Source organism: Python bivittatus, unplaced genomic scaffold (assembly GCF_059951505.1).
Source record: "Python bivittatus isolate LINGU-HERP-01145 unplaced genomic scaffold, Pbiv_v1 ctg000590_np1212, whole genome shotgun sequence".
NCBI classification, from domain to species: Eukaryota; Metazoa; Chordata; class Lepidosauria; order Squamata; family Pythonidae; genus Python; species Python bivittatus.
In genome coordinates this window covers 1,321,808-1,343,229 of record NW_028277086.1, presented here as the reverse complement: position 1 = coordinate 1,343,229, position 21,422 = coordinate 1,321,808, and the positions used below count along the sequence as shown (strand labels likewise).

At 59.7% G+C, this 21,422-nt stretch overlaps 1 protein-coding gene across 1 annotated transcript; it reads left to right on the top strand.

Moving 5' to 3' along the window:
* Positions 1–2,862: 2,862 nt before the first annotated feature.
* Positions 2,863–21,048, top strand: KIFC2 (kinesin family member C2). Its single transcript, XM_088149256.1, has 19 exons — positions 2,863–3,009; positions 7,313–7,400; positions 7,693–7,801; positions 8,250–8,545; positions 8,760–8,950; positions 9,258–9,323; positions 9,500–9,637; positions 10,143–10,340; positions 11,574–11,747; positions 12,977–13,124; positions 13,306–13,436; positions 14,354–14,465; positions 16,031–16,212; positions 16,856–16,960; positions 17,136–17,269; positions 17,963–18,086; positions 18,763–18,892; positions 19,432–19,661; positions 20,248–21,048. The coding sequence occupies exons 1-19, from the start codon at positions 2,863–2,865 to the stop codon at positions 20,371–20,373; spliced, it is 2,829 nt and encodes a 942-aa protein (XP_088005382.1). The 3' UTR covers positions 20,374–21,048.
* Positions 21,049–21,422: the final 374 nt, after the last annotated feature.

Here is a 21,422-nt window from a genome sequence, read left to right as displayed (position 1 = left end):
AAGGTTGAGAAACACTGACCTAAAGATAGTCTCCTTTCTTGAGGTGATAACTGGCGAGAAGAAATTGAGATTTTGGACATGTGGCGGATGAATTAGGAGAAGTGATTATGGTTGGCAACGTTGAGGGAACTCGGGTAGAAAAGTTGAGGGGGGTCCTTGGAAGACCTCTTAAGATGGTGAGCATTTCTCAGTGCAAGTTACTAGGAGTCAAATCTATTGTTACATGTTGTGTAACCTAATAAAACAGAAATAGATCCCTACAATATACTAACAAATTAGTGTTAGGACAGAATTGTTTTTTTTTTAAAGGTGGTGGTGGGGGCAACAGCTGTTCAATTGTATTATAAATAGAAGGACGCCAAAGAATTGCTCCAATTGCTGAAAAAGTGTCTCCTTTGCTCCTTTGTGACATCAGTGGCATCTGTCAGTGGCCCCTTGCTGCAGGTGAAAGCTTTTTCTCATGGATAATTCTTTTGGCCAGCTGCACTCCTCTTTCATCCCAGCCCCCCAGTAGTCCTGCTTGGATGTGCCCTCACACCCCTCCTGCATCCTGGGTCAAGCCTGAGGCCAGGGGCAGGTGGGGGCTCAGCCCTCCGGCCTCTCCCTCCCCAAAGCTGCAAAGGCATCCTAGTGCCTCCCCCCACCCCACTTTGCAATCAACTGAGACCAAAATTCTGTTCTCCTGGACACAGACCCCTCCAAATACTATCATTAGATTTTTATCCCACCTCGAGTTATATCACTCAAGGGGGTTGACATACCTAATACTCCTGCCTCCTGGTTTCCCCACAACAACCCCGTGAGGTGGGTTTTATGGGTCAGCCAGCTGGTTTTCATCCTTAAATGGAGGCCTAGAACTCCCCATCTCATGGTTTCTGGCCCAGGACCTTCACCACAAGACCAAACTGGTTCTCTGCTCAAACCCTTCCACCTTCCAGGACCGATCCTCTGGGCTCAGCTGTGGATCAAGTGCATTTTCCCAGGGGGTGAGGTTAAAACTTTCAGGATGGTCACACTTGTGGGGCTTCAGTTGCATGGTTGCTATTGCCATTGGATTTGTCTGACACACAGGCACCACCACACCTGTGAACACTCCCCCCTTCTTGGCCTTCCCACTCCACAGCCTCTGTTCTGTTCATTTGGTTCATACTGTTAGCTAAACCATGGCTGACCTGCCCATGGTTTATTGGATGGACCACAATTGATTAGATTTACAGGACTGTGAACTGCCACCCAACCATATTGTGGCAATCTGGTGCTGCGAATGTGGCCACTTAGGCTACAAGCTCCTCAAGGCGGGGGCCTTTTTCAAAAATGGGTCCTTGTAGAAGGTCAAGCGTGTGGGGCCCTAAGATGCTCCTTTGGGGCTAATGCTGACAGGGAATGTTTCACTCATCCCCCCCCCCCCCAAGATCACTTGGGACCATCTGGATTATGACCCTGACTGGTTAGAGTAGGAAGTGGGCATGTGCCCTCCTATGCTGAGGACAGACAACATCCCTTCTCGGATCTTCACTGCAATCTGAAGCCACCTGGGAGGACCATTAATGAATCCTTGAGCGATTATCCCCCTTGCATAAAATGAAGGTCCTGCATTTTTAGGCTAGGGAAACCGAAATTGCTTCACAAAGCTTGACTGGCTTTCCCTCGCAATCCTGTGGTTTACTCAGACACAGGACACGTTCGACCTGAAAGCAAAGCAGGGGCCTCAGCAAAGAGGTGGCTTTGCACCTTTCCGGGGAAGGTGGCTGTTGTCAAGGCTGGGAGAAATTCTGTGGGACTCTCTCCCAAACCACACCCTCCGCTGAGCTGTCAAACCCATCACGCTTGCTATCTACAGATATCTAGTGTTTGCTAAAGTTTTTTTCTGGGGGGACACACTTGCACTGCTGGGCGGAGTACATGATCTCTGGATTGCTCAGGTTAACCTCAGGGTGCTGATGGGAGGATGACAGGATTCCCCCGGAGCCCAAAGATCTCCCCAACGGTCGAGCATTGCAGGTTGGGAGTGTTGATTTGGCCGGGGCTATTGTGTGGTTTTTAATGTGCTTTTTAATCGAGGGATTGGACTTACTGCGCGCTGCCCGGAGGCGTCAACCGATCCAGCACACACACAAACCTGCCGGTGCCCAGGCCCCTTTTTGGGGGCAAGGTGCCGGAGAGGGGGGCGGTGCTGCCGCAGAGGTCCAGTTCGGGTTCGGGCCTGGCTGTGGGGCAGAATCAGCCCGGGGGCAGCTGGACGGCAGGCGCCTGCGATCCTATGACCCGGGACATTCCCAGCCTAGAGGGCCACGAGCCCCGGCCAGGCTGCTGGGACGGTCTCCTGCTGTTTCCACGGCCCCCCCCCCCCGCCCCCTGTAGCCCCTCCGGGAAGCGGCTGCGGGCACGCAGCCGATCTGCTTGGGACGCAGAGCCCCCTTCTCCGGAATGTCTGAATCAGGAGAGGCTCGCGTGTCTGGCGAAGGGCCCGGAGGCGGATACGGGCGCGCGGGTCGGAATTGGGGGGTCCGCCCGTTCTCAAAGGGGCCGCGGCGGAGGCGTGCCAGGAGCGTTCTGCTTGGCGGGGCGCCCCGGCCGCCCGCTCCTGCTGCGGCATCCCTGCCAGGCGGCTCCCCCGCTTGCGCCGGGACCCGCCGCGCCGGGCAGCGCGGAAGGCTGCGCCGCTGCCCCCGTCTCCTTACCCACCCACCCGCCCATCCGCCGGATCGGGGGGGTCCGACGGCCTCCGCCGCTGCGTCACGCGCCGGTCCGCTTCCACACGTTCCTCCGCGGCGAGCAAAGGGGAGGCGCCAGGGAGGCGCGTGGACGAGCTGGCTGGCAGCGCCGGCCGCCGGGGTCCGCCGCGCGAGCATCGGGGCGCCCATGTACGCCTTCTACTCGCTGTTGGTCTACGTCTTCTACGCCCTCTTTAAGAGGGATGCCGGCCCGGCGGAGGGGGCGGCCCGGGGGCGGCGGCGGCGGCGGCAGCGGCGGGTCCCCGAGGCGCTGGGGCTGGGCGGCGGTGCCCGGGTAAGCCGCAGCCGCGCGGAGCGAGCGAGCGGGCGAGCGAGCGGGCAGGAGGGGGGCTGCGGTGCCCGCTCGCCCCCTTCCCGGGCTGGGCAGGGCTGGGGCGCGCGGCAAGGGCCCCGGGAGCCCCCTTTAGCCACAGGATCGGCCGGCGGGCTCGTTCAGCGGGCCTCGGACCTCCAGCCCAGGGCTGGGGCGCGCGGCTTGCCGGCAGGCACGTCCCCGCCCTCTTGGAGGGGTCCGAGGCACGGGGAGGAGCGCGGGGCTGGGAGCGCCCCTTCCCCGGCTGCTCCGACCGACCAGGGCGACCTGGAAGCGGGCGGGGGGGCCTGGAGCCTCCGCGCCCCCTCCTCTGGGGGCGTTTCCCACCTGCGCCGCAGCTCCAAAGGGCCTGGGTGGGCGGATGGAGGCCCGGGGAGCCTCCATCTGCTCGGCCTGATCCGGCTCCCCGAGAATCACAGGAATCTTTGCAGCAAATTGCCCTTCTGGGTGCAAAACGAGCGGACTTCAGCAACAGCCGCTTTTCCGCGTTAGGGTCGCTAAAGGAGGCCTCTTTCTTCCTGGTGCGTGGGATAGCCGCGCAGGCAAGCTAGAAGTGCTGCATTAACAACCCCTCTCCTTGTTCAGGTGCTGAAACGCACCCTCTTTAACAACAGATGGAGGACTTGCGGAACAGCAGCCCCCCACCTTTCTTGCTGCCTGCAGTTCCTCCCTTTCCTGCATTAGTAACCCTGCAGAATTCCTCTTCTTTCTTTGATTGCTCTCAGTCCCTAATGCCTGCTTCACCTTTTCTGGACTTTTAATATTTGGTTTTAACTGACTTTGGTACTTCAGTATTTCAATGCTTTTTTGCTGCTTTGGGGGCTCCTCCTTAAAAACCAGAATGTGGGTTAAAAAAGAAGGAGCAAATTTATCAAATAAAAGAAGTGTGGAGAACCTTTTTTTCATCATCCTGGTGATTAGCATGAAGGATTTGTTAAAATCCATTCACAGGTTCCCTAAAGTTGGGCCAGCATGTTTGCCTGTAGGAGAAAATGCAGGTCGTGTTTCATCTGCCTGTTGCAGCCCCCTCCCAAAGTGCCTGAGGTTGGACTCCCCCAGCATGCTAGGTGAAAGGTGGTCTGCCTGCGGGTTAGTGCAATGTGTGTGAACCCAGACAACTGCCACTTAGTGCCGTGCGTGGAATGGACCCTTTCCAGAAATACACACAATGTTGATTGGAAACCATGAAGGCTCCGGTGTGTGTGTGGGATGTTGCTGCGTGTGTGAAGTGTACTTGCAAAATAGAGCAGATGGTGGTTTTTATGTGGTGTGGGAAGAGACAGGGAATAGCTGTGCCCCCCCCCCGCACCCTCCCCATCTCAATGCCGCTTTCCCAGATCTCAGCTTTTCCAGCCGTGCTTTTACTGGGTGGATTCATTCCAAGGACTGGGGCCTCTTAATGGGCCAGGGTGGCACTGAGGCTGGGCCTCTCCAGGGCAGCTTCGGAGGCTATACCAGCCTCCAGCTGGAGGGGAGGGGAGGGGAGGGGTGTGCCTGTGGCTCAGCATGGCTGAGGAAGGTGGGGCCGGGCAGGCCAGAGTCTGGCTCGTCAGCATGGCACAGCACGGCCCTCTGCTCTCTTGGATTGGAGACAGGCAGCTGGGGGGTTGCGGGCGCTGCCTTTCCTCGGGTGGATGATCTCCTGTCTGCCTCCTTTGGACCCTGCAGCCATGCGACATAAGCCGGCCCTTAGTTGCAGGCCCTGGACTCTGCTTCACAGGCTGTGGGCTTCCTGTACCGCGAGCAGCGCAGGATATTTGTGCCACAGAACCACCTGCCCTACACTTGGAAGGGGGTCCATGTAGATTTCACATTCTTTCTTGCACTGAAACGATTAATGCACAAAGAGATCCATAACAGGGGAAATTATTCTCCCAGACGGTGGAGAACGTACAGAGTGTCTCTTCCTCTCAGCACATTCCCCTGTCCTGGAGTTGATGGAGTGGAAGGGAAATGCTGAGGAATTAGGGGAAGCGCTAACAGAGGCAGAAGGGGGAGCTGGTGAGTCTGGGCACAAGCCGGCTGGTTCTCTGGGGGGGTTGCAGCGCATGTGGTTTGCTCCAGGTGATGCACGCACACACGCACGCATGCATGCACACACACCCATACACACCTTTGCTGAGTCTGCCTCTTCCTTGCAGGCGCAACTGGGCATGGATCTGAATTGCAAACTGGCAGGAGGAAGAGAACTGGCCCCGCCCTCAGCAAGGGGGGTTCCATGGCACCTGCCACCATGGAAACGGAGCCAGAGCACTTTCCCAACTCAGGGGCCACTCAACTGGGAAGGAGGTATCCTGGGCCTGCCCCCAAGGGAGACCATACCTGCGTGCCATGCGTCTGGGCAAGGCTGCGCGTGAGAGAGCAAACACTGAGAGGAGCCATGGCGGAGGGCTTGGCTCCCTGGGTTGGGCTCTCCTGGGCACAAGAGCTGGAGGGCCCTGGCAGAAGGTCGTCCCGGCCACTGGACCAGGAGAACCCAGAAGTGGTGCATGGCTGCGTGTGTGTGGATCAGACAGTGCGAAAATGGGCACTGTTGGAGAGAAGTGGGTGCAGGAGGGTTGCCAAAGGTGCACTGTCTTCCTTCCCTTACACGTCCCACCCCCTCGGAAACAAAGAGGTCCCTGGATCTGTGGCTGGCTCTTGTGTTCCTGCCGCAGTAAGTCTACGCTTGGAGCCGTGGAGGGAGGCGCTGCACAGCCCACACCCGCTGGGGGGCTCAGCGGTATGGAGGCTGCGTTGGTGGTGTGGATGACCAACAGGTTTCTCAAACTGGGCTTTGGACAGTCCCTCTGGCACAGGGGTGAACCCGTGTCTGCCGCAGGGTCTCTCGATCCTGTATTGCATCAGAGGGGTTCTCCGCCGCTAAATTAGAGCCTGTTGGAGCTGGGCAGCTTATAAATTTGAATAAATAAATAAGTAAATTGTTAGCACCCCTCTGAACAGTCAGCAAAAATGGCTTGGGCATTGGGCAAGGATTCTTGGCTTTGGGGGCTGCATATGGCTAACGCTGCTGCTGCTCTGGGTTGGCAGGATTCATGCCTACCCTCAACCTTAAACCCAGATGAAGAAAAGAAAGACTCATCCAGGTAGTTTTTTTGGCAGCAAGATGGAAGTTGTCTGCCACAGCCGCCATCTGGGATGCTTTTCAGTTTCCCACTCTAGCCTATAGCTTGGGGATTACCTGGTTGTCTCCCATCCGTGGACTAACCTGATTTTGCTGAGACAAGTTAGCCAGGGGCTGCTATCTGCTGCAGCAAACCCAGGTTAACAAAACCAGGTGGGTTTGTTCACATACATTGCTCTGGAGCTGGCTGGGGAATTCTGGGAGTTGAAGTCCACATGTCTTAAAGTTGCCAAGGTTGAGCCACCTGCTCTGGAGGACCCTAACCAAGATGTTATGTGTCGGTGGCTGTAAGAAGCTAGCTAAGGCAGCTTCCCCAGCATGGTTACGAAGGGGACCATGGCCACACTTACCTGGAAGTCAGGGGGGTACCTTTTTGGCACCTCCAGAGAGAGTTGGAGCCCAGAAGGTGCTTGTCCAGTCGGTGCCCCTCTTCCTCCTTGCGCCACTGCTGCTGGTGCACGCGCATCTCCACGCACACCAGCTCCTCCACCTTCTGTTGCAGGCTGGCCTTCCGCTGCAGCCCTTTGTTGTGAAGGGCCTAGTTTTCTGGAAGGTGCACCAGGAATTGCATCACACCTCCACGCGCCAGCACGCGCTGACCCACAGGAGGGTTCCCAGCCTCTGTGGCCTTTTCAGTAGCTCTTTCGGTTGCTTTGCCATCTCCCTTTCCTTCATCTGGTGCAAGAGGAACTTTTCAGACTTCCCCTTAATCCAGGTCAACCACCCCCAGTCCGTGCGGCATGTTTAACTTGGTTGTCGATTGAACCCGTTTGCTGGTTTCACGCAGAACGTTGACCATGAAGAAACCAAATGGGACTGAAGGGCAAAGCATGCTGGCCCAGTGTCTTGTGCAGACGTGCCTGCCAGGCCTGCTTAATCATGCGGTGCCAATCCAGTCACTAAGATGGCATTTGCAAAAGTCCCTTGCCTGGGCATGGTAGCTCCCAGCCGGCATCCTCTGGAAGTGTTGAGTCCCAGCCCCAGCTGGACAATTGGGGCCGGAGGTCATGATCCTTGGGGAGCACCAGGTTGGAGAAGGCCCACAAAGGCATGGTTGTTCCTAACTTGATGCAAGAACCCCTGTGGGGGGAGATCCCCACTGACCCTCTGGGGGGCTGACCTGTTTCTCTGCCTCCACAGGGCCACAGAGCTTCCTCAGAGGAGCCGCCGCAGGAGACCTCCAAGAGCCCCCTACCAGACCTCTGGCTGCAGCTGACTGAGCTGGACAGTAGGTTTCTCTTTTGCTCGCCCCCCACCACACTCCGGCAGCTCAATGCAGGGTAGGCTTGGGCCCGTTGCCCCCCCCACTGCTCCCCCCAGCAGCAGGCACTGGCAATGGACGCTACCAGGGTTAGGTAAGGCCCTGTGTCTGAAGCCTTTTAGAGGAAGCCTCTCCCTGGAAGCAGGCCAGGGGAGTGTCTTTCTGCCCCCTTGCATTTGGCTGGTGGCCCGGGGCATAGGGAGGGGTGCTTTGGCCAGGGGCAGTAGCCCAGCCTCACTGGCCCGCCTGTCCTTGGCAGGCAGCTCTGAGAGTGACGGAGGCAGCCCCTTGGAGGAGGACGAGCCGGGCTGGGAGGAGGCCCCCACGCCGCTCACCGAGTTCCTGGCCCTCAAGCCAGAAGCAGCCACCGGGAGCGAGCCGCTGCATGGAAAGGTTGCCCCAGACCTCCTGGAGGAGCTGGCGTGGGGTGGAGAGCAGCGGGACCTGGGCTCGACTCCCCCCTTGGCTGGGAAGAGAAAGTGCCCCACACCCCAGCCGCACCTCCTCCCTTGCCAAAGAAGGGGAAAGGTGTGGGGTCCCCAGGTGGTGCCGGTCTTGGAGGGATGGGGGGAGGCACCTCCTGAGGAGGGGGACATTCTGGGTCTCCATCCACTGCTTGATGGGTGGACTCAGGAGAACCACAGCCTGCAGGAACAGCAGGAGGAGAAGGACCCGGGGCCCCCTTCTCCTGCCTCGCCTTCCCTTTTCGGCTGCGTTCGCACAACGTTGGCGCAGAGGCAGGGAGAGAGCAGGCCTGCTACTGCCCGCCCTGCACTAACCCTGCTCTCTCCTGTTCCCCCATGGCCTGGGCCTCTGGCCACTCTCTGCCGCGGGACCCCCACCTCCTGCCATGCAGCCCCCGGAGTCTCCGCTCATCCAGGTGATGTTGCACCTGCTCTCCTTCCTGGAGCGCTACACCCAGATGCAGCAGCTTCAGGAGAAGGCCGGCGAATACCGCTCACGTTTGCGCCAGGAGGAGAGCCAGTGGCGCCGGCAGCTACGTGGTCTGAAGAGGGCCTACCAGCAGCGGGTGAGGGACAAGCTCAGTGTGATTGAGAGCCTGGAGGCCGTCATCTTGGAGCAGCAGGGCCTTCTGGAGAAGATGCAAGGAGGTGAGGCCTGACCCTCCTCCAGATATGGCAGGGGAGATGGGCACAGAAGCCCCATGGCCTTGAGTCTCGCTGCCCTGGGAGGGAAAGACATTTAATGGTCCACGCCAGGCAGCTCAAAGTTCCAGGCTCAGCTTCGGTCCCTAGGCAAGCCGTCCCTTGCCCAGCTCGCCACGCCCTTCCTGGATCTCCCCTGTGACCGTTCTCCTCCGGCCAGGCACGAAGCTGCCACCATCCACTGGCCTGCTCTGTCCCGTGGCCCCCGGGGGGCTGCACCAGCTGGTGGAGACCGTCAGTGCCCTCCAGGGGGAGAGGAGTCGCCTGGCAGAGGAGGTGGTGGGTCTCCAGCAGCGAATGGAAGAACGAGAGAGGGAGAAGCAGCAGCTGGCCAGGAGCTTCCATCTTCAGGTGAGACCAAGCTGGGTGCCCGCAACCCAACACCCTCAAGGGGCTGTGCACTATGGGTCCTGGAGTAGAGTCATAGTGCAGCTGGCCAAGCGCTCGCCATCGTGCCATCACCTGGCCTGGTGGTGGAATCTCCTGGGGTAGATCTTCAAACAGCCCTTTGGATGGTTATCTCCTTGCCAAAGAGGGAGCTGGGGGCTGGGTCGGCGTGGGTGTCCCGGAATTGGGCCCCTGGGGAATTCCCCACCATGGCTGTCTTGGGCGGGAGCCGCAGGATGGGAATGACGGCCTGGGGCTCCTTTTCTGGCAGATCGAGGGCCTGAAGCAGCAGATCCAAGCGCGGGAGGAAGAACGGGAGCAGCTTCGCCTGGGCACGGTGAGGAAGGCTGGCCCCCCGCTGCTTGCAGGGGGCAGGAGGGAAGTGGGGCAGGGGGATGAGCAGGTTCCCTGGAGGTGCTGTAGCCAGGGGGGGCTGGCAATCATGGGGTTTCTCCCTGGCTCCCCAAGAAGAGCTGGCTGAGGCCTGTGAAGGGAACTCCTCTTTGGCCCCAGGGCGTGACCGACTCGGAGAAGCGGATCTACAACCTCACCGTGGAAAACGAGGGTCTGAAGCAGGGCCTGCGCCTCTCCCAGGGGCTTCTGCAGCAGGCGGCTGCCGTGTCCACCCAGCCCTCTGCTCTTGTGGTCAAGGTGAGCCCCTTCTCCTGCCCCCTGCCTTGTCAGGGCCATCGCAGGGTGCGCACACTGGGCCTGGGGCCCGTGTCCCCGAGAGGGGCTTTCCTCCTCCTGGGCAGGGAAATGCCTAACTCTGTGTGCCCCGAAGGTGACTGGGGGAAGGCGAGGCCAACTCCACAGAGAAGAGTCCTCGGAAGAGCAGAAGTGCCCCACGGGGGCTGGGCAGAAGACTTGTCCAGCTGGTGCAAGGGAGCATTGCCACAGCGCCTGCGTCTGGGCCTGTTAGGAGCCAGTTGGCAGGTCTGGACGCTCCCTGCCATGCCATCGGATAAAGCAATGAGCTGGTTTGGCCAGAAAAGGGGGCCCTGGCATCTGTGGGTCATGGTTTCTTGGAATCTGGCCCCCCAGTGCAAAGGGGACAGAGCCCTTAGGCCTCCCCGAGGGGCCGCTAAAGGGGAGCACCACTTTCCGCCTGCAGCGATGTGTGCAGGCGCGAGGTCATTCTCGGCGCTCCTTCCAGGAAAACGAGGCCCTTCGCAGCAAAGTGCTGCAGCTGGAGGCCAGCCTGCAACAGAAGGTGGAGGAGCTGGTGCGCATGGAGGCGCGCATGGACCAGCTCCAGTGGCGCAAGGAGGAAGAGGTGCGCCAGCTTGACAGGCAGCTGTGTGGGCTCCAGCTCTCTCTGGAGGCACAAAAGAACCGCCCCTCCGAGATCCAGGTGAGTGTGGCCGTGGTCCCCTTTGGGGCCAGCGGAGGTGAGCCCCGTCCTCGGCCCTGAATACATCTGGAGAGTGCCTGGCTGCAGCAGGCTGTGCCCTGATGAAGAGCTCAGGGCGGGGCAGAGGCTGGCGCTTGGGCCGTTAACCGGCCCGGGCACTGTGAGGTCTTAAGCCTCTGCCCCCCAGCAACAATTCCCAACCACCCCCTTTTATTTGCATCTTGAGCTTTCTCAAAAAAAAAGGGGGGGGGGAATAAGAAAGAGACGTAAAAAGACGATCAGGGAGAAAGAAAATGGGATGTGGCTTGCCAACAACCAGGGAGTAAGAGGCAGCTCTTCAGAATTTACTAAGGACCCTCCTATCAAGCAACCCTCTGAAAACAGCAGGGACCCCCCTTTCGCTTTTCTTCTCTGCCGTCACCCCGTCTTCTCTGGAGAGAACAGCCGGGCCTCTCCGCAGTCTGTTTCTCCCCCTACACGCTGTATTTCCTGCTGCGTCAGCTGTGTTCAGTGGTGGCGTGCATGACGTGACGTCAATGGCCCCAGGTGACCCGGTCCCGATGTCATCAGGCAAATCTTGTCCTTCGTGGCATCTGCCCAGTATGACACGCACCATTGCGTCTCCCCCTCTTGGGGTGCCCATGAGCGCCATCCTGGTCCCATCTCCCTGGAACCACCAAGACGGCGGTGCTTGTGATGGGAAGCGAGTCCTCGGAGCAGCCAGATGGGGCAGGGCTCTGGCCGAGGGTGGAGGGGCCTCAGGCAGGCAGGCAGGCGGGCTGGTCCAGCCCCTGAGGCCTGGCTGCAGAAGAAGACTTCCAGGACTCTTGGTGTGCCACCCCCTGCCCGTGGGGAATTTTGGTGCGGAGGCCTTTCCTGGCCTGGATGCCGGGGGCACTGCTGCCGGGGCCAGAAACCAGTCTGATCCCACCGCAGCAGGAGGGAGTTCCCGGCCAGCCTTGGCTGACCCCAGGAAAGCTAAGCAGGTCAGAGCGGGATGGGAGAGTGCCAGGAATCCCAGAGAGCAGGTCAGGCTGAGAAGCTGGGAGCCGCCCCCCCCCCCCCCGCCGCAAAGGGAGCGGACCAGCTAGCAGGGAGTTCTGGAGCCTCCGTCCCGAGACGTCAGGCGGTGGCAGGTTAGGGAGGCAGCCCAGAGTGTCCCCGTGCAGATGCCGAGGGGGCTGACGATCGATCAGGGTTCCCTTATGTGCTGCTCTGGCTCTTCCCTTGTAGTACATCACCAAGGTGGTGGAGGCTGATTCTCCACAGACATTGCAAGCTTTGGCCAAAGCGGAAGAGCAGAACAGGGTCCTGATGCAGCAGCTCTCCTGCCAGGCGCAGCGGTGCCAACGGCTAGCAGAGCAGCTTCAGGGCTCTGAGGGGGCTGCGGTTGCCCTCCGGCACAAGGTAAGCTGTGCGAGGCTTGGATCTGCTCCCCTGAACATCTGAAAAACCTCCCTAACAGTAAGAGCGGGTGGTGCCCTCCCCTTCCTTGGAGGGGCCCAAGCAGGAACGGGATGGCCAGCCCCCGGGGTACTTCAGTGCGCATCTTGGCCCTGAGCAGGGGGTGTGCTGGGTGGCCTCAGTGGACATTTCCAGCTCCAGCCTGGGAGCTTCTTCTGGCCCTCTGTCCCAGCCAGCCAATCTCCTTGCACCTTGGAGGGGTGCAAAAAGGGCACCCAATATCCTGGCAGTCATCCAGGCGCGGAAATTGGGTGGAAGAGAAGTTTAAGGGTGAAGGAGTTGCGTCCCGGAGTGGCCTAACACCGTGAAGCGTGTGACAATTTGTGAAGGGAACTGATTGGGGAGCATAAGCCTGGCAGCTTTTGGCTCGGAGGATGATGTTTTAGAAGGGAGGGCTTGGGGGGGTCAGCAGCAGTCTTAAAGGCCTGCCCCCGGGAGGGTCCTAACCTCAGAAACCTGGTCTGGATGTAGAAGTTATGGTGAATGGTCCTGGCTGGGGGGGAGAAGAGGAGAGACACTGGCAGGCAGGAAAGATGGTTCGGAGGAACTTTATCAAGGGGGTGTCAGGCTATAGGGAGTTCAAAGCAAATTGGGGCCCTCTGTGTGTGTTCAGGCCACAAGTCCCAGAATTTGGCAGCCATCTAATTTGGAAACATGGGAGTTGTAGTTCAGCACCTTTGGCAAGCCGGTGTGGGAAAGGAGGCTTAACAGAACTGAGAGGGACAGAGAGGGGAGCGGTCATTGGGTGTCATGGGCATCACTACTTCATTGCACAAATATTGGGAACTGCAGCATTGGCATGGTGGCATCAGGATGTGCAAGGCGTCGTTGTGGCTTCCTCTGGAGAAGGGCCTTGGGCTGGCGAAAGGCCAGAGAAGCCCTGCCGGGTGACTTTGGAGCAAAGCGAGGGCAAGGGCAGGAGGGGCAGGGACACCCGGCGATTGAGAGCACGGGGGGGGCCGAGGGGAGTCTGCCCCAGAGGCTGGCAGCTCCCCTTAGAGGCAAAGGCCATTGGTTCTGCTGCTAGGGTGAGAGAGAACCGCTGCTGGGTGGCCCCTGCGCCAGAGCCCCACACCAGACCGCCTCAAGCGGAACGGCAGGCAGGCAGGGGGCGCCCTGTTGGCCCGTGGCAGTGACGCCTGCCCCTCCTGAAGTGGGCTCTCCCCCGGCAGATCTCTGCCTATGAGAAGGAGGTCTCGGGGCTGCGCCAGGAACTGCTGCACGAGATCGGTCTGTTGGAGGCGCAGAAGGAGGAGGCTGTCCAGGAGGCCTCCCGGTGCTCCGAGCAGCAGGCCCAGCCCCTGCGCGAGCAGCTGGCAGGTATTGGGCGGGGGGGTAGGGGCCCACCAGGGCCCGGGGAGAGGGGCAGATTCTTCCCCAGAGAAAGGAAAGGACGGGCCCAGAGGGTCCAGGGCATCTTGGGACGATCCCTTTTCGCTGAGACCAGTGGATCTGCTCCTTGGAGCAAGTGCAGACTGGCAGGGAGCCTTGCCTTCTCCAGGAATGAAGCAGCACCTGGACACCCTCCACCCCCTCCTCCGGGGCCTGCAGTCGGACCTCAGGAGCCTCCGGGGAGAGATGGGGAGTTTTGCCAGCTGCTATGAAGCCGCAATCGAGGAGGCCAAGCTGCAGGTGAGACCGGGTGGCTGGGGACACTGCGTGGGGCAGGGGCCCCGGGGCTCTGTGCAGTGTCCCCATGGCTGGCAGCTTTTTGGCATCTCCTGTGTGGAGAGCAGAACCATCAGTGGCTCGGGGGGTGGGGGCATGGTGGCCATGCTCTAGTGCAGTCTTTCTCAACCTTGGCCGCTTTAAGATGGGCGGGTTTCAACCCCCAGAATTCCCTGGCTGGCTGGGGAATGCTGGGAGTTGAAGTCCACCCATCTGAAAGCGGCCAAGGTCTTGGCCGGGAGGAGTACCGGCCGTTTCCTGCGGAGGGGGGCAGTTGCTGGATTGTGCTCGGGAGACGGAGAGATGGATCCTGACAGCGGAGGGAAAGAGAGACTCCAAGAAGAGCGACGTTCTCGGCAGGGTAGAAGGAGGAAAAGGAGGGGGAGAGAATCAGGATAGATAAACTCCAAGCAGGGGGTCTGCAGGGTGGGTCAAAAAACAACCTGGTGGCCAAAATCCACGCAGTCGACCCCCCTGGACCCATGGAGGAAGAAGCTGGGGTGAGACACCCAAAGGAGGCCTTTAATGCCCCGTTAGGAGAAGTCGCTGCTGCCTTCCTCTCCTCTCACTTCTCCTAGAGTGCTGAAACAGCCCAAATCCCTCCTCATCAGCTGCTCCTCCAAGCAAAGGAGAGAGGAATTCCTACAAGGCAAAGAGGGGACACGCAAGGAGATACCCGCAAACATTAGGGGGGCCGAGGGAGATTTTAAAAGATGTCTTCCTTTCCCCGCCAAGTGCGGTCAGGGCTCTGTTGAGACCAGCTGCAAAGGGGAGAAGTTCCGACACGAACGGCCTCGGGGCGTGTTTGATGGTGGGGCTCCCCCCAAGAGGCAGCTTGTGGGGGGACCCTTCCTCCCCTCACTCTTCCCGCTCCCCTCCAGATGTGCTCCGTGATCAAGGAAGTGGCGAATACCAGCCATTCTCTGCAGGAGCGCTACCAGCGGGAGGTGCATCTTCGCAAGAAATACCACGACCAGCTGCTGGAGCTGAAAGGTGCGCCCTCGGGATGCAAGTGGGGAGGGCAGAGGGGGGCTTTCCTAGTTTGGTTTCTTTGGTGGCCGGCCCCGGTCCCTCATCGCTTGCACCTGTTCCAGGACAGAGTCCCCAGCGCAGGCACTGGATCTCTGCTTTGGGTCCGGAGGGGCCCGGCTAGTGGCTCCTTTCATCTTCCTGTGGCTGCTCCCCCACCCCCACTCCTGCCCGTCCCCAGTCTGGCCACCTTCACTGTGTGCTTCGCCAACACTGACCACCTGCCATGTCTGGCTGGATTTTCAAAACGTGGGTCAGAAACCCTCTTATTTGGAGATGTTCGGAAGTGACAGGAACTTACCTGGGAACGAACATGGGTGAAGCTGGTGAAGATGGGGGGGCAGGTGGGCTGGGGGGGACTGGGAGGAGTCAGGCGAGGCTTGGCAAGGGGAAGGGCAGCTTTCTCCTTCCTCGCGTCCCGGGGGAATCTTTGCATCTGCAAAGACTGAGCGGGTTTGATTCTGAGGGCCACCAGTTCATGCCTAGCCAGGCCTGCCCACTGCCCCCCATCCCTCCCCAGAACAGCTGAGCAGGCTTGCTGGTGGACAGCGGAAGCTCTTCCCTCTTCCCAGCCGCCAAGCAATGGGGGCCCCTTTGATTTCCAGTCGGGGCCCAGTGGTGCTGGTGGGACAGGACCGACTTGCTCAGACTCAGCGAGGCGGGCATCAGGCTGAGCCAGTAGAAGCAGGAGGGCTGCTGGCCAGGGGCAGCGGAGGATCTCGGGCAGCCAGGGGTGGATGGCCGCCTCTGCCATGGAGAGACAAGCAGGCTTGCCCATGAAGGAGGGTGCCTTTGACGCAGGCTGCAGGAAGAGGGACGCTGAGCCCCTGGGGGCTCCTGCCCTCTTTGCCAGAACCCCCCCATGTGGGTTTGCCTGCAGATGCCCAGGGGCCCAGGTCCGGCCCAGGCGCTGGGTCCCTCCGGTGCTGCTGAGGCGTTGCTGGAATTGCCCTCGCACCCGCTCTGCACTTCCCTCTTCCCAGGGTCCTTGACTGCAGCCAGCCAGCCTCATTGTGGACTTGTGGCTTGACTGCTCCTGCAGGAGGGCAGGCGGTGGGCGGTCTCCTTGCCTCCTGCATTTCCCTGGTGCCATCCCTGTTCCCTAAAGGGATGGGGGAGGGGGCTTCTAATTCCTCATTTCCTCTCTTCCTTTTCCAATTGGTGGAAAAGCATTTGGCTGAATACCGTCAGTAGCATAACAAAAGGAAGATGCCCCAAATGGAGCTGGTGGCTCTCTGAACACAGCCAGGCAGTCCAGGAGCGTGTCCCTTGGCTCCTTCCCAGCCTAGCCTTGAGCCCTGGTGGTCTCCCTTCCACGTCCTTCCAAGCCCAGAAGAGGTCTTGTCTGGACCAAGCCATTCCCTTGCAACAGGCAGCTGAGGGTGCAGGGAGAAAGGATCCAGAGGGCTTGCTCCTGTTCGGGGGAGCCCGTCCCAGATAGGACCAACCCCGCAAAAGGGGGGGCCTTTTCCGCACCCTGCCCCCCTGCGGGTCAACCCAAATGGACGCCAGCCCTCCCCCTCCCCTAGGCAACATCCGGGTCCTGTGTCGCCTGAAGCCGCTGACCGAGGATGAGCAGCAGGGGGGCCCAGGGGGGGCCTGGGTGGAAGCCAGCCCGGCCGAGGACGGGTGCGTGACCGCTTGCTACAAGGGGAAGGAGCACTCCTTCAGGCTGGACAAGGTCTTCCTGCCGTGCGCCACGCAGGAGGAGGTGAGCATGTCCTGCCGGCCGTCCTTTGCCCCCTCCGCCAGGGCCCCCACTCGCCCCCCCCCCGGTTCCCCACTAAGCCAGAAAGTGGCCAATGAGATGAGGACGGGGCTGAAGACCCGGGTGGCAGGCATTGCTGTGCAAACTCTGTGAATGATGCAAGTGTGATGACGCAAGCGTGGAACCCGAGTTGTTTGTGGGGTGACACCCCACCATGCCTTGCCTGGTCCTGGACAGCTCTCTTTCTGAGGGGCTGCCTGGGGGAAACCTGGGGGCTCTGGCACCCTGTCTTTCCTTTCCCTCCTGCCTTTCCGTTAAGGAGAGCAGAGGGCAACTCTCCCATTGCCACCCGGGGGTCAGAAGGCCGTGTGGGGTCCTGATGCAGGCATGTGGGTGATGCCTTTTCCAGGTTCTAGACCCCCAGGGGCCCTGCTGCTTTGCCCTCCAGGGCGGCCGCACTGGCAGATGACTGAGTCTTGCTCCGGGCTCACCCCTCTGCTCCTGCCTCCAGATGGACCCACAGCCCACATCCCCCACCCCAGTCGTCCCCCTGCTCCTCCGTGGCCCCTTCCCTCTCTGCAGTGCCTGTGGGGAGGGGGCAGGGAAGGCTCTTGTCCAGTGACCCCCTCCCCGTCTGCCTTGGCAGGTCTTCCTGGAGATTGAGCCGGTGGTGGTGTCTTGCCTGTACGGCTACAACGTTTGCATCTTCGCCTACGGACAGACGGGCTCAGGCAAGACCTACACCATGGAGGTAAGGCCTTGCCCTGCATGGCACGCCGGAGTAAGGCTTCCGCCACGTTTGGGTGGATCTGGGCTGGGCCCACAAAGCGGGTCTCTTGTGCCCCGTGGAGAAGAGAAGCTGGGGACCAGAGGCAGGGGGGAGGAACCCTGGAGGAAAAAGCTCCCGAACTCTTGCTTGCTCCCAGGGGCTCCCGGGTAACCCGGGGATAAACCAGCGGGCCCTGCAAGCCCTCTACCAGGAGATGGAGGCCAAGGAGGAGGAGGCGTGGAAGTACTCGGTCAGCCTCACCATGGTAGAGATCTACAATGAAGTGATCAGGTGAGAGAAGGGGGACCGTGCCGCGGAAGACTGGCTCGTTCCAGATTAAAAGCAACAAAGAGCATCTCTCTGCCCCTAATTTGATCTCTTCTGGAAACGCACGGTGCCCGAGGAGAAAGCGGGAGTCGCGGGGGAGACCGTCCTGCAGAGGTTGCTTTCTCCAGGGCCCCTCCCTGAAAGAATAACGCCACCTGGGCTCTGCTTGTGAGGGGAAGAGACGAACTGGCCCAGGATAAAATTCATGGCTAATTTTAGGGTGGCCTATTTGTAGGGCGCCTGTCTGGAGAAAACATCCACCTTTTCCAAATTGTGTCTCATTCCAGCAGTGTCATCTGAAATGGAAGGTTGTTAAAATAAGTTGAAGAGTAATAAATCACATCCCACTTTAAAAAAAGAGTGGGTGGCTGTGTTAACCCCTAAAGGGTTGTGAGAGTTGACATCTCCCAGCATAAATTTGTGGCCCCCAGTACTGGCAGCCTCCCCCAAAGTTACCTCCTGCGCAGGGTCCTGGACCCTCATATTGGCGTCCCAAGGGAGGGGCTTTTGGGGAGAAATAAACCTTCACCCGGCCCCACCACAGGTCTGCAAAAGCTTCCTCTCCCCCGGATGGAGCTCTCTGGTGGCCGGCAGAGCCAGGACTGGCTGAGCAAGGTGATGGGGTGGGGGCGGGGCTCTGCTTTCCCTCCTCTTTAGAGACCTACTGACCAAGGATCCCCAGGAGAAACTGGACATCAAGCTGCACCCTGACGGGAGTGGCCAGCTGCACGTCCCAGGCCTCACCAGCGTGGAGGTGCAGAGCCTCTGCGAGGTCCAGAAGGTAACTGGACTGGATCTCTGCTTTGGTGTCGGCGGGGGGGGGGGGGGCGGGGCTGCCAGTGTGAGGGCGAGTGGAAGTGCAAGCTGGCGAGGGCAGGGACTGCCAAGGGAAAGTGAGGCCCTGGGTGTTGGAGGGTCACTGTTTGACGTCTTCGTAATGCCAGACCTTGCCTGCACCAGCACTGCTCTGTTCCCAAATGGGCACTAGAACCAAGCAGGGCTCTGCTTACAGCCAGTCTGGTGTAGTGGTGAAGGCACCAGGCTAGAAACTGGGAGACCCTGAGTTCTAGTCCTGCCTGAGACATGAAGCCAGCTGGGTGACCCTGTGCCAGTCCTCCCCTCTCAGCCCTGAGAAGGAGGCAGCGGCCAGCCGCTTCCAAAATCTTGCCAAGAAAACTGCAGGGACTTGCCCAGGCAGTTGCCAGGAGTCCACACTGACTCAAAGGCACGAAAGGAAGGGAGGGAGGGAGGGAGGGGGGAGGAGAGAGAGAGAGAGAGAGAGAAAGCCAGCCTGAAGCATTTAATTTATTTATTATGTATTTATTTCATTAAATTTTGCCTTCCAAATGGAGCAACATCTCCAGGCACATGAGAATCCCTGGCCCTGGACAATTGCTCCAGCCCTCCACCTAAAAGGACCCATCTTGACCAACTCTCCTTCCCTTTGCTGTGCCCAGATTCTCCTACTGGGAAAGCGGAACCGCACGACCTTCTCGACTAACATGAATGCGCACAGCTCCCGCTCTCATGCTCTTCTCACGCTCACGCTCACCGGCACTGACCTGACCAGCGGCACCAAGGTCACAGGTAGCTGCCCAGGTGTTCCTGACCCATCCTCTGGTCTGGGGCAGGGCAACTTTCAGACCCAAATCAGCATGGTTGAGCTGGACATCTCACAAGGGTACAGGAACACCCTCAGCTGAGGGTTGGGAGAGGCCTTTGGGATCTCTGGGTGGGCTTTGGAGAATGATTTGCTCTTGGGTTGGAAGGCCGTGCATCTCCCTCCTCACCCTTGCCAAGACAGAGAAGGAGCTGGGCTGATGGCCTCCTGCTTCAGATGCCATCCCTTGTCTCTTTCTCTGCTGGTCCCGGAAAGTGGCACCACCTCCATCTCATCTCCTGGGCTTGCTTGCAACCCCTGCATTGCTCTGGCCTTGCTTGGTGCTGGTGTCGCTCCAGTTTTCCTCAACCTTCTGGGCTGCTGTTCCCTTCCATTGCCATTGGGTGGGGAAGGCTGGACGACTCCTCCTGCAGAATGGTCCTCAGTGGAGTTTGAGCCCCCCCCCCAGCCTGGACAGCTGCTCCTTCAGTCCTGGAAGATTTCACAAACAGCAGTGTCCTTCCAGGCAAGCTGAATCTGGTGGACCTGGCCGGCTCAGAACGGGTGTGGAAATCTGGCGCGCAGGGGGAGCGTCTGAAGGAAGCCCAGAGCATCAACCGGTCCCTGCTGGCCCTGGGCGAGGTGATCCAGGCCCTCCAGACCAAGCAGGCACACGTGCCTTTCCGCAACTCCAAGCTCACCTACCTGTTGCAGGACTCCTTGGGCAAGGGCAGCAAGACGGTCATGATGGTGCAGGTGAGGGGAGATGGCACGGCTGGGCCACTGAGGATGGCAGGACCGAGCCCTGGGTCCCTTGGCTGAAAGCTTCCCAAAGTCTGGCCATATGTGGGGGTCCCTTCTCTTGCTCCAGGGCCACCAGTGGACCCAAGCTGAGAGCAAGCAGCCTTTGTGTTGCAAGGATCCCTCAGGCCATCCGTGGAGAGGCCCCACTGCAAGAGGATGAGCTGGCAGGCCCAAGAGGCCTTGGCAGAAGGCACACCTGCCCTTTGTGGCCTTGGGATTCCCACCTGCTTCTAAACGGCCTTCCACTCCATGGAGATGGAGACTCCACTGGGACAGTGTTGTGCGCGTTGGTGCTGCCTTCTTGAAGTCTCTGGGTCCAAGTCGGCTCAGCCCTGAGACATCCAGGATTTTGTCCCTTTCTCTCCCCTGCCCGAGATCTGCAGGGGGCACATTGGGACCTTGGCAGTTTGGAACAATTCAGCTCCAGGAGTTCAGGCCTGGCAGGACACGAGAGCTTTCCTGGTGGCAAAAATATTCAGGGAGGGGGGCCTGGGACTCCAGCTCCCCTTTCTCCCGTTTGCTTCCTTTGGGTCCTCAGATTTCCCCCCTGGAGAGAAACGTGGGCGAATCCATCTGCTCTCTCAAGTTTGCCCAGCGCGTCTGCAAGGTGGAACTGGGCCCAGCCTCCCGCCGCATCACCTCCCTGGCCCAGCGTGAGGTCTGAGATCTCCAGCCCTCCCGCAGGCCTCCCTCAGGAAGGAGCACCAGGACCGGGCACACTGCAGGCCAGGCTCAGGAGCTGAAAAGTGTCCTTGAGGCTCCCAGGACCGTGGCCCCAACCGAGGGGCCCTCCTCAGATCTGGCACCATCCTTGCATTCCAGCCCCCCACACGTCATATTCCCACGGCCCCATCCGTGGCAGAGAAGGCTGCTCCTGTGCATGCGGCCGGCTTGGCCCCTCTTCCTGAGAGTCCCCCCCATTTGCCAAGCCCACACCCAGCAGACTCCCCAGGTTGCAGGCCAGATCCAAAGGAAGGGGTTGGGGTTTCGTGCGCTTTCCCAGCCACTAAAAGCTGGCCTCGGTCCCCAGGGCCTCCCCAGAAGAGTGGCCTGCCTTCTCACATCTCCTTTATGTTCACCTCAGTGGCTAAAGGGCAGGCTTTTGGGTGCAACCCTGCGACATGAAGCAGGATTGCTGGCCCCGGCCCAGACCCTCCCAGGAAAGACCCAGGAGTGGTCTTGCTTGGGCTCCATCTTGGAACTCCCCCTCCCTTGGCCTTCCATTGTGCAGGACGCCCCCCTCATTTGGGGAGACAACCCACCGGCATCTTTTTAGGCTGGCAGCTCAGATGCCTAGAATTGCCTGCCACTCAGATGCCTAGAATTGCCTGCCTGGTTCCCCTGGGCCCTGCAGTTGCAGGAAAACAGGCAGGAGGTTCTGGGTTTCCTTCCTGACCCAGTTCTCGCTAAGTGAAGCCTCTTCTGTTGAATGCTGTGCAGGATAATAAATCAGCATGCCACCTTTTCAGCTGTGTGTGGGCATTCTGTGCAAAAGCATGTAGACCTTTTTATTGACCCATTTGTGCTCCTGGAAACAGGTACCATTGGCCAGGCTCACACTTCACACAAAAGCAGATCTGTGTCAACCGTTCATTTGCAACTAAGCCTCCCAACACGTGTGTTCCAAACCAGCCCTATCGGCTTAACACAGCGTCTGATTCCAGCCCCAGGGAGGCGGGTCGAAAGGGGCTGCTGGATGCTTGTAGCAGAATT